The 13,103-nt window shown below is 38.5% G+C and overlaps 1 protein-coding gene across 2 annotated transcripts in view; it reads left to right on the top strand.

The window, feature by feature from the left end:
- The first annotated feature begins 443 nt into the window (after positions 1 to 443).
- Positions 444 to 13,103, top strand: part of kcng2 (potassium voltage-gated channel, subfamily G, member 2) — a 44,883-nt gene continuing 32,223 nt past the window's right edge. For both annotated transcript variants that reach the window (XM_088404421.1, XM_088404422.1), the window contains exons 1-2: positions 444 to 741; positions 9,161 to 10,007. In XM_088404421.1, the coding sequence (XP_088260547.1) occupies positions 9,234 to 10,007 (774 nt within the window). In that variant the 5' untranslated portion in view covers positions 444 to 741; positions 9,161 to 9,233. The remainder of the gene's footprint in view (positions 742 to 9,160; positions 10,008 to 13,103) is intronic.

Here is a 13,103-nt window from a genome sequence, read left to right on the forward strand (position 1 = left end):
AGAACCTGCATGGGCATGGGGAGAACATACAAACTCCACACAGGAGGGCATTGAGGTGGATTTTAACTCGGGTGCCTTTAACTGTGAAGCGGACATGCCACCGAGGGGCCAATAAATAAATACATGTTATATTTTTGTGTATTTCTTCATCATTGTCTATTGAGGGGAAAAAAGGCTTCCTACACCTGGTCCTTTTGGAAGAAAAAATAAGGGAACAAAAGCCAAAAAAGAAAAAAAGTTCAATCTTCGGATTTCAGGGGCTGTAGAGTTTTCGGGGAACACAGAGTTGACGATTAATCGATTAATTTTACTGCACTGTCTGTACGAACCTTCTAAATGGGTTTACCTCAAGTGGAGTAAAGAGGGAGGAAGTGGATGACCACCAACCCCTATGACGTCGTCACACTCTTTTATATGTAACACACACGCACACAGAAGACGCACACGGTTTGGGCAGTGCAGGGAGAAGCTTCCTCACTAGGGAGTTTTTTTTTTTCTTTTCCTCTTCTTGTTGTCCACGCTCAGCGGAGCATCGTGAGAGAAAGGAAGCGGAGCTGGCTCTCATCGTGCGCGTAAAATGCGCATCTGGGTGGACTCTCCGGCGCTCGCGTTTGCCTCCCCCCTCCCCGCTTCGTCCGGCGGCGTGTGCGTGGGAAACTTGCAGGCGACATGCGGCGCGTTGACGGCGGCGCGGACGCGTGGAACACGTTGAAGCAGATGGACTCGAGCTCGGCCAGCTGGGTGAGTCTTGCGCTTTCTTTTCCTGTATGAAAGGCGAACGACGGATGTTTTTGTCTTTTTTGAACAAGTGCGACGTATCAATGGTGCGAATTTACTTATTGCTCGTAAGGGTTAACTCGGATGCGCTCATTTGATGAGACCTGTGAGGTTTCATCATTAACCCTGTCTTTATGACATCACTCCGCTAGTAACTTAAAATGACAAATGCTCACTTTTGAAGCGGACAGACGTGACGACATAGTGTGCGGGGAGGATACCAGGAGTTCAAAGGTTAAAAAAAAGGATGTGAAATCACATTATGTCGCATTCGAAGTGTTGTTATTCTTATTTACAGTGCTCCCTCGTTCATCGCGGGGATTACGCTACAAATAAGTAAGATCCACAAAGTAGAGGTTGATTTTTGTCAACTAAACACGTTTTTTTGTTTATTTTAGATTTATTTGATTTGTAATATGCTTTTAAAATTTGATTGTAAGATATATATATATATATATATATATATATATATATATATATATATATATATATATATATATATATATATATATATATATATATATATATATATATATATATATATATATATATGGTCGTTCATTCCATATAGTTTTAAAATTAACAGTATATACTTGTTTGTTCATCATAAATGTCATCATTTGTTTTTCATATAACTTTTTTCATTTGTATTATTTTCATTTATTAAATATGTTTTCATTTATTTTAAGGCAGTAAAACTCTCTCATCTACAGTTGAACATTTTCTCAGAGTAATATTAACATGAACATGTCCTAAACTTTCTCTTGTTCAGTTACACTCTCAAAATTCAAACTTTAATGGAATAGAATCCGCAAAACAGCGGGGTCGTGAAAAGTGAGCTGCATTATAGTGAGGGAACACTGCAGTCAATGTTACCCACTACTTTGGACCTATAAGTAGGTCAGCAGGGAGTAAAAAGAAACATTATTATGGATCATAAAACCATGTAACAAAAAAAAAATCTAATGACACAATCTCATTCTGATTTAAAAGTTTCTTTTATCCCAGGTATTACTTAGTCTATTATGATAAATATCAAAATAATAAATCAGTTTGTCACCCATCTGAATGCCAGTACTATAGTTTTTTTTTTATTATAATATGATAATTACTTATTACCAAATACAAGTAAAAAAAAAAAAATCAAATTATTCCAATGTGATGGTTATTCAAATGATATTTTTTGCAAGATTTTAATTATAATCACAGTAACTGGACGTAATCATTGCTGCTATCATATTATATGTTAAAGAAACTGATGAAAATAAATATGTACTTTCTAACTTTCTAAATAGTAGTTTTTGATGTATTAAAATTATATTTAAATGCTTTATAATTGATTTTTGAATTCTAATCAATATTTGCCAAAGAAAACAAAACAAAAATTATTATTGAAAAAAATCCAAAACATTCATTAAAATACTTAAAAAACTCCAAATATTGTCTCAAATAATCTTTCATTATGAATAATGTTCCTTCTCTCTGATTTACTATCAGAATTAATGAAACATCATCCATTATTTCTTAAAGATTCTCAAATGTTAATGATTTAGGACAATTATTATTATTATTTTTTTAAATCTGATAGTGTTTACTTTTAAAGGCCTCCTATGATTTTGTGGTAGTAATATACATTTCTTGTCATGGTTGTGGAAACGCATTTTATCATTCTAATCGGAGCCGAATCATTAGGAGTGAGGTTCATGTCTCCCAAACGCAAGCGAAAGCGTTGAGTGGCAACGTCAGTGACATTTTTTTGAAGTTGAGCGCAGCCTCTCAGTGGGCGCAAATGGTAAAAAGGCTCTCGTGTGACAAGTCCTCTCCCAGCTGATTGTTGCAGCTCTTGACGTCCGTTTTGCATCAATCACTTTGCTCTCTGGCTCATTTGCCTGCCGCGGAACGAGACCCTGTGAGTGATGGAGACCAATCAGGGCGGCTTGGAAGCCTGCCGCGAGGGGAGAGGGGAGGGGGCACGGTCAAGATCTCTGCACAAAAGAGACTACAAGCCTGGGATTCTTGTAAATATTTGATTTGATCTTGACAACGTGCTCAGCATGTATAACAGTGTAAATTATGTTTGCCTCAACCTCTGGCATCAAAGGGGAGTCAACCCCTGGGTCAGACTGCCTAAACCAGGCCTACTTAGCCGTCTTTTCCATGTGACATGGCTCACATGAGTGAGTGTGATCACTTGCACACTTTCAAATTGGCCACTGTGAGTTCACTGTCATTATATAAGCTTGACAACACTTTGGTGCAAACTGTCGTTTCTCCAGTGCAATGCAAGGGACGTATTTTCACATTGTTGAAGAGTCCAGACATTAAATCCCAGGTACTTTAAGTATTCAATCAATGAGAGTTCCTGATACCATAAATTAGAAAAATGCCGTAAAGAAGGCACAAAAAAACCCGTAGTATTCCACTTCATAACGTGAAAAAAAAGGGAAGGCGGGGACGCCGTAACCCGGGGGTCCACTGTACTTAAGTACATTAAGGGAATTAAATCCCATATACTTAGGTATTAAATCAATTCTTGTCATTCAATGCCATGGACAAGAATTATCGTCTTTTAAAATAATAATAACATTTATAAATAATAAAATTCTGGTCAAATACATTTTTTTAATGGAGATGAGCTGACCACCTTGACTAATGCTTACCTAATATAAGCCAATTAACTGTGACCACTGGATGGCAGTGTTTCCACACTTACAACACAGCCGTTAGCTACAAGCAAGTGTAACTGAAGAATGGAAGTCAATCTTTCATATGGCAGCATCCATATTTACATCAACAAGAGCACACAATAATCTGTTGGCCTTTAAAGGTGAGTGAAAATGCTAAATATACTGTCCCTCCAGAGGTTTTCTTTTTCAATAATGCTCGGCACTGAAAGAGTTAAATGTCTGGGATTGAATGTCTGGACTTTTTGAAAAAACGTGAAACTATGTCTCAGGGATTGAATGTTAAAAAAAAAAAAAAAGATGTGGCTGTAGGTTGGTGCAATCTAGCCAGTCCCATTTGCATGCATGACAGGGTTTTTGTTTTGTTTGAAAAGTTTCCTTTGACGTAGAGAAGCTGAGGAAGGTGACTTACATATGATGATTTATGCAAGTCCACCTGGGAAGTAGTCAAACTTAAAATATGTATGTGGTAAAATATGAATGCAGTGACAACATTTTGAGATGCAGACTCACTGGCTACAACATTAGGTACACCCGCACAATAATCAAAAGGCATCTTAAAGTAAACATGAACCCTTGTAGTATTTTGACCAGTTTTGGGTTATTTTTTCCACATCATTCTCAAAGTATTTTAGCACACTCTTGGTAGTGTGATGACAAAGTTGTTGTGCCCTGTTGAAATTTGACATGTTGTCACCATCTGGGTGAAATTTCAGCTCCCAAAGATCAAAGAGTTGCACAAAATATCACAGAAATTTTAAAATGCTGGGTTGTTTTCCAAACCCACCTGCTGGTTATCTGTGGAAATTGAGACAATTGGGTTACGTTTACATAGTGCTGGGTTAATTATTCTGCCCGTGCAGATTGTATTGAAGATTAGGTCAAGTCTTCAGTCTAAGGCACTTGGTATAAATAACCCAACATTGGCCCTTTGGTACCCAGTGTTGGATTAGCTATGTTACCCAATTTTGGGCACATTTGACACAACCGTTTTGTGTGTTGCTGATAATGTTCACACCTCCAGTGCTGAGATGCCATGAATGGAACCCTTGTGGCGTTACAGTACAAATTATGTAAATTCCTTTGATTTTTTTTTTTTAATGATATAAAAGAATCAATGGTTAAAAACACTAGGGAGCTGAAATTTCCAACAACTGATTCAAACATAAAATTTCAAAATGCAATAATTCTGACATTACTGTGTGATTGCAGCTGGACACACGGGATTTGGCGTGCAAAAATAATCATTGTCCAAATTTTGGACCATATAAAACCATTAGAACTAAAATTTTTGAAATGCATTTTAATAGGATTTATTACATTGATTTTCCTGCGATTTTTGCAACTTTCCATTGTGTGGCAGTCAACCTATGTCAGCTAACAGAAAATTATTTGTTGACTTGTGCTTCACGTCATGACAGTAGGTTGCGGTAGAGACCACAGTTAATGGCTATGTCTTAAAGCAGGGGTGTCCAAATGTTGTCCCCAACGTCCGGTATTGCATGTTTTCTAGGTTTGCTTCCTGATTCAAATGATCAATTCATAAGCAATTTCAACAGAAGCCTGATAACGATCCTGTGTGTGTGTGTGTGTGTGGGGGGGGGGGGGGGGGGGCACTGAAAAACATGCAGGACAATGGCCCTTGAGGACTGAGTTCTTAATTTTTTGTGGGTGTTAATAAATGTAGCCTACTATGTATGGATAGAACTGATGCCACTGAACAATTTGAGTGGTTGAAGCAAAAAAATCATCAATAACTTAAATATTACGCCTTTAAAAGCATTTACAAAATTAGGAAAGAAAATGCAATGTGAATAGTTTGCAAAGTGTGTGCACAAGGGTTAAAGAAAATCAAATTGAAAAAGATTGTGCTCTTCTACCTAATGAGGGTGCTAATGTTTTGCGCTACAAATACTTCATTATGAGCCATTCATACCCTTTACATAATAAATAACAGTATTAAAACTTAATAAGCGCCGTTTGTGTCGACGCATTATATAAACTTTGACAAAGCATGTTGCGATTGTTGACTAGCTTCCCTATACAGTACTATGCAAATGATCAGTGCTTGGAATGTGTACAGTGTTGCGTTTTGCATTTTGTCAGCGCAAGTAGCTGAAGATTTTTTTTCCGTAATTCATCAAGTATAATGGATCTTTGGTTTATTATGGGTGTGTGAAGATGACAAAATCAGTTACACTCCTACTTACTGTTTTTCATTTGATTACTATACGTCAGTACTTCTCAAATAGCGGGGTGGGCCCCTCTTTGGGGGCTGAGGAAGGCCCATAAGGAAAAGGTTTTGTCTTTCCCATGTTAAGTGTGATTGGAATAAAATGATCAGCATCATTTTTTTTTTTTTTTTGTATTTCGGGCATTTTGATGCACTTTCTTTTTAAGGCAACCTGTAGCCTTTATACACACTGTAGTTAAAAGTTGTTGAAAGTTATGTTGTTTTTTTTTTTCTTTTGCTAATGTTAAAAAAGGATACAGTTTTAGGTATTCTTCCACAATTTAAAAAAATGATCATCTTATTTACAGTTGGCGCGACGAGTGGGGGAGCCGTGAAAGGTTTTCCCTTTCCTGGGGGGGCTTTGTAAAATATAATTGAGAAACACTGCTGTACGTTAATGACCTTGAAGTGACCCAAATACACACGTTCATTGCAACTATGGTGTCACCGTGTTAGCGTAGGTTAGTGGTAGAATACTGCAGTGCTCTGATTTACATGTAAATTTGGATTACGTCACTACCATGGGAACAGAACGTTGTCATAAACCAATAAAAGACCAGACTCTGGTGGAGGGGGAGAAAAAAAAATCGACTCTGTCATCACCACTTGCTATCAGCGAGAAAGTGGTTTAGAATAGCCAATTGGGACTCAAACGCTAACAAATTACTGCTACTCGTGTTAATAATGCAGAAAAAAAACATTTTGTGGCCACGCCCACACCCATGAGAAATTTTTGACATGTTATTTTTCTGCCATTTTTACATGCATCCATGGCATTTTATACTCCCTTGACAACTGTTATTTATATTAACCGTCCTGTCATGTTTGTTTGTAAGGAACAACATTAATGTCCCTGGGTCACTTTGACCCTGTGCGTATTCAGTCACCCATATGTTTGAAAAATGTGTAATCCAAATCCAAGGTTTCAGTTTAACCATTGTTTTATGACCAATTTCTCAGAAACAGCAATAATGTGTCTGAATCAATATGACCCAGTGGTGTGTTTAATTATCCAAAAGTGTAAAAAACTCATAATTCAATACAATACTTAATTCATCCCCATTTTATGACTGTAAAATAGAAATAACATTCCGGGTCAATTTGACCCGACGTCATGTTTAATTATTCAAATGTTTCAAAAACTATTTGGTGTGTGTAAACCTGCTAAACAGCAAATCTTGTGTTTCTTTTTTATACTCAAGAACAACAATAATAATCTTGGGTCATTTTGACCCAGGTTTTTCTTATTTATCAAAAAAGTTGTGAATATTTTTATTTTCAAAAGTTTTTAAAAAAAAATGCATTGACAAAAATTGAAACACATGCCATTTTTGATCGATATGTTGATTATACAAAAGCCAAGCAGAAGCCTTGTACTGAAAAACTACATTTAATCTTTCAAATGGGTCGGTCTGACCCACAACATAACAGGAGGGTTAAATGCATATTTACATTTAAATGTATGTAATAAAATAACATAGCCACCCCATAAAAAAATTAAGTTACATAAATTCTCTCAAACCTACTAAAATACTGACTACATTTGATCTCAATCGGCAAAGTCTCCTTCAAAGAATATTATTAAATTTAAAGAAAACAAAAACAATTTAAAATTCAAGATTTATAGCATTCAAACACAAATTGCCTCCGAGTAAATAGTTGAAAAATGCACAATTTTACATGACTTATTGAAGAAATTAGAGTACAGCAAATAACTGGCTTTTTATAATTGACTTTTTTTCCCCATCCAAAGCGAATATTTCCGATACAGCCAGTGGAACATTTTGCCAATCACAACAAAACAACAAACACTAGAAGTATTTTGACCGTTTTATCTCAGCAGGACGACGGCTCCAGATGCTCGCCTTAAATAAAAGACGACGTGTCTCAGTTTGTTAACGTGAACCTAACTCATAGCTGTGCGTGCATCATTCTTGTGGAGTTCAAGATAGGTTCGCGGAAAAAAACAGCTTCTTCTCTCGTTTACCTTTTATTTCAAGCCATTAGCTCTTTCATGTGGAGACTTTTAAGTGTGTGGTTGGGAAAGGTGCACACTGCTGCCACACAACAGTACACTAATACAGCATAATGCAAGCTCCTTGTAGGTCTTGTAATGCAGTGTATTTAAATATCATTGTGCCTGAGAGGTGCATAAGATGCTTAATGCATATTTTCTCTTATTTTCCTCCATTTTTGGATGATTCTGGTAAATGTACATTACCAGTCATATGTTCTGAGAAAAAAAAAACATCACATTTAAATGGATTCAGGTCAAGGAATTCAAGTTATTAACTCTTGAAAATGCACAGTTGTGAATCAACAATCATTTCAGATCATAAAGCATCATCCACATCATAACCGAATATAATTCCAGATCATAATGCTTCATTTATGTCATAAAACTGAGTGAAAGTATACCAAGATGTGCAAATCAGTTATCTGGGCCAAATAATGCCTACTAGAAAAAGCAAAGCTGTGAACTAAAACAATCCAGGTCTTTAGGCATCATTCACACTATAATGCTGAGTGAGAAAATACCAAGATGTGCAAATATGCTATCTAGGCAAAAGGTTCCCACTTGAAAATGCAGAGCTGTGAAATGAAAGAATATCTACTGTAGCTCATAAAACGTCACCCACATCATAGAGGCGAATGAGAATATAGCAAGAAGTGCAAAGTTATCTGGGCAAAATGAGTCTGTTGAAAATGCAGAACTGTAAACTGGAAGTTATTCCACATCATAAAGCATCATCTGCATCATGTAGGTGAGTGAAAAAAAAATACCAATATGCACAAGGTTTTGAGCTAAACATGCCTGTTTGAGAGCATAGCTGCGAACTGAAATGTTCCACTTTGTGAAAAATCATCCACATCATGTGGCTGTCAGAAAATACCAAGATGTGAAAAGTTGTTACCTGAGCTTAATGACTATAATTGAAAATGCAAAGCTGTGACTTGAATCTACATCATAAAGCTGAGTGAAAAAATACCAAAAAGTGCAAAATGTGACTACTTAAAAAAGGTAGAACTATAAACAGTAAATCATTCCACATCCTAAAGCAGCATCCGCATCATATAGCTGAGTAAAAATACACCAACGCTGTTACTGTATCTGCGTAAAATGGGCCTACTTGAAAAAGCAGAGCTGTGAACTGAAAGATTCCAGCTCATAAAGCATCATCCACATCATAAAGCTGAGCGAGAAAACACCAACATGTGGATATCTGCTATTTGAGAAAAACCTACTTTGAAAAATCTTAATTGATCAAAAATATTCTTTCTTGATTAATAATTAAACAAATAATTCCTTCATAATGTTGATGATGTGGGTAATAATCTATAAAATGTGTAAATATTGCAAAAACTGTAAATGGTAGTGTTTTTCTAAACCTTTGACTGTTACTGTACCACTAGACTATCAGCGAGCTGAAAAGGTATGATGACTGCATCTGTTTTTCTGCGACAGAGCGCGGGCGCATTGCTGAATGGCTGACGTGCCGCGACCCCCTTGCCCCGCTTCGTGAAGCCCCGCGGTCGCCATGTACCAGGAGGTAGCTTTCCTGGCCGGCAGCACCGAGCGCCAGTTCACCACCTTCCACTTCAAGCGGGTGGAGAACCCGCAGGAGGTCTCCTCCAAGAAGGGCGTCTTCTACAAGCGGGCCCAGCGCCTGCTGAAGCCCGGGACCCGCCCGACGGACCCTGACGACGGGGCGGCCATCATCAACGTGGGCGGCATCAAGTACCGCATCCCCTGGTCCACCTTGGACGAGTTTCCCATGACCCGGCTGGGGAAGCTGCGCGGCTGCAGCAACGAGGCCGAGATCATGGACGTTTGCGATGACTACGACGGCAGCCGCAACGAGTTCTTCTTCGACCGAAGCCCGTCGGCCTTCCGCACCATCGTCACCTTCCTGGCGGCCGGCAAGCTGCGCCTGCTCAGGGAGATGTGCGCTCTGTCCTTCCAGGAGGAGCTCCTCTATTGGGGCTTGGAGGAGAACAAGCTGGACTGGTGCTGCCTGAGGAAGCTCCGCCTCCGACAGGAGGAATACAAAGAGATGCGGCGGCTGGAGGAGGAGGAGGCCGAGCCGGCCCCGCCGCCGCCCTGTGAGGAGAGTCGGCAGCCGCCCGCCGGCCAGGACGAGGACCAGGACCAGGAGGGCGGCTGCATGCGGAGGCTGAGGGACATGGTGGAGAACCCGCACTCGGGGATCCCTGGCAAGATCTTCGCCTGCCTCTCTGTCTTGTTTGTGGCCATCACCGCCGTCACGCTCTGTGTCAGCACCATGCCGGACCTCAGGGAGGAGGAGGAGAGGGTGAGTTCTTCCGCTTTACCGGGGAGGGGGAGTTCATTGGAACCCCAACCCTGGATTCAAAGAACAATCGACGGATGCGTTTAAAGAACTTTCCTATCGAGAAGTCCCAAGTACCGATACCAAAATTCAATACCTTAAACAACATTTCCGCCAAAACACAATGGGATAAGCCCTATTTCTCCCATAATAGCACATTCCTTAAAATTTCATGAAATCACATGAAACTGCTCCAAGAGTTATTGATACCATGAAAGGCCACTTTCGATACTTTGTATCAATTCTTACCCTTCCCTACCGGACGTCTAACTTCCAAACCGACAACCTGATTTCAACCTCTATTTCCAAACGCTAAACCGGTCTAGTAGCCCTAAACCTGCCTTACTACACAAACATTAAACACGACACCTGACTTGAAACCCTAATTTGAAATCATTCCACAAGTTAAAAACAAAACCCTAAACCAGACTTGAAACCCCAACCCTTGTCGAAACTATTAGCATGTCTTGAAGCCTTACTTTAACATCCTATACCTGCTTTAGAATGTTAATTTTATACCATGAACCTGGTTTAACCCCTTGAGGGAAATTTTGACCCAACTTGGGCTTTTTGATGTGTGAGATCAAAGGAAACACATTAAAAAAAACCCTCTGAGGCAAATATATTGTATTGACTGTCAAAACATGACGACTTTGAATATGCCACGCTGCCGTCCCTTCTAAATGCTTACAAACCGGAGGTCAAGAGGTACTGCACACTCCATAGGTGTCAAATTTAGCCCATGTCGGGCTCATTTACTGCCATTCAAAATTGGAAATATTGTCAATTTTGAATATTTTGAAAATGCTTTATTGGTTTTTACATTAATACTTCCAATGGCAACTCCCGAAAGGGGCGCAATGAAAATTTTTATGTTGACATCCCAAAATCACCGGGTGGTGCTAACAGCCAACTGACATTTGCAAGCCTTCAATGACTTTGATGATTGGCTTAGCCTGGACTTCTACAATGCACAAGTATGGATACCCGGTATCATTACTCACTCATTCCTACATTTTAAACCTGTCAATAAAAAAGTGACATTTAAAAACATTCTAATAAGGAAATTAGTCACATATATGATTCAGTGGTTTGGTGGTAAGAAAGTGACTCTAAATAAACCATGTGTATCTCTACATGTTGTTCCCTAACAAAAAGGGTCAGTCTTTCAGCGGGACAGCCTTAGGGATGCATGCCGCTCCAGTACAACTGAGATTATGTTGATGCGGCGGCCCACATCCTTTAGTGTAAATCATCTTGACAGAGACACAAGCTCAGGGACACACGGCGGCTCCTTATTGTGCTGGCTGCCTTCGCCTGTCACTGCCGCGCCACACAAGCCAACGCCGCACAAAGACCGGCTAACGACCACGCCGGTCATGGGAAAATGGAGAGTATTTCTTCCATTTGGAATCTTCTCACATTTGCTTCCCAGCACTTTTTTTTCTTTTAATATTGTTATATAACATGATGCTTATTCAAATGGTAACTCAGAAATCCTAATCCATACAGATAAACCTTATTTACCAAAACCTTATCTGACCAATTGCGGAAGCTGGTTATTCATTTCAGATCTGTTTTTGTGAGATAAAAAGGGAAGCAGCACTGAAAATATGGCATGCAGTTCCTGCGCATACTGTACTGCTAAATCAGAATTCAAAAGTTTTTATTTATTTATTTATAATCTGCCATTAAACAACAACAAAAAATCCAATTATATTGTTTTGATACCACATCGTGGCATTTACCTGCCAAAGAACTAAGTTGAAGTGAGCTGAGGGACTTCATTTAGACCAAAGTACTGCCCCGCAAACACTTGTGACATTTTTGTACAAGGGAACTGCATTGACATGAGTTGAGGAACCTGATTTAGACAAAGGTAGTGCTTTGGCACCATCGTGTGGCATTGATAATCCATTTTTTTGACCAAAGGCAGGTTCCAGCTCACGCGCCACAGATTATCATGCTAAATATGGCAGTGCCATCAAACCAAGAGTGTGGAAAAATACTTCCCCAAATAAAAGACAGACTTTGTAGCATAAACGGACAATAGGTACTTGCTCAGCTCGTGTTAGCTGAGGTTGTTTCGGCATTATTTAAAAAAATAAAAACAAATAAAGAAGCAAGCAGACTAAACCACCGTCAGAGATTGTCCTTGTTCACACACAGAAATATTAATAAACTGATAGGATCATGTAAAAGTTATGATGTCTCCAGCAGATTTAATTAAGAGTGCACCGGTTAGAGATCACGGAAATGTATTCCATTTGACTTAATAATTGCGGTCTTTTGGTATATACTCACAATCATAAACTTAGTGAAACATGGATGTTGTGCAACTTTGGGTATTTATGCTAAAATCAACTTGAGGTGCGAAGAGAGGAAAAGAAAAACAACTTCAAGCACATTCAACTTTACACTGGTGAGGCAGGCGTTCACTGACTGCTCACAAAGTGGGAAATCTGAAACACTTAACGCGCAACAAATACATAAATTACAGATATGAACAGAAGAAAATATGAATGTTACAAGGATCTAAATTAAAACAATAAAAAAGTAGGAATTTTGCAGGGGTGGCGTAATTCTGAAAAGAAGTTGCAAGTTTATGAGAAAAAGTCATAATTTTGAATTTAAGACTCAAGACTTTGTCATATGCATAGTAATACCACCCAATAAAATTCTTATTCTGTTCACTTCCCTGAGCAGACTACATTCCATAATCGCGCAAATAATAAAGTAGGCAATAAAAAAACTAGAGCGATAAGGGCAGTAATAGAAAACCAATAATAAATGAATTCTATGAGGAAAAAAATACCTTTGTAAGAATAAAGTTGTAATCTTATGAAAATGAAAACATGATTAAAACATTTCTGATTATGAGAAAAACATGATGATTATTTTGATATTTATGATATTCATTCTTTTTTTAAAAAACAAAAAAACAGACCTTTCACTTTTAGCTAATTGCAAATCATGGGTGAACTTTTATTCAGTGAAAAATTAAAGAGGGTGTGACAAATATATTGAGAATATTTACATAAAAAGACAAAAGTTGAACCT

The sequence above is a fragment of the Hippichthys cyanospilos genome, chromosome 21, assembly GCF_059441005.1.
Source record: "Hippichthys cyanospilos isolate Australia breed blue-spotted pipefish chromosome 21, RoL_Hcya_1.0, whole genome shotgun sequence".
Taxonomy (NCBI): domain Eukaryota; kingdom Metazoa; phylum Chordata; class Actinopteri; order Syngnathiformes; family Syngnathidae; genus Hippichthys; species Hippichthys cyanospilos.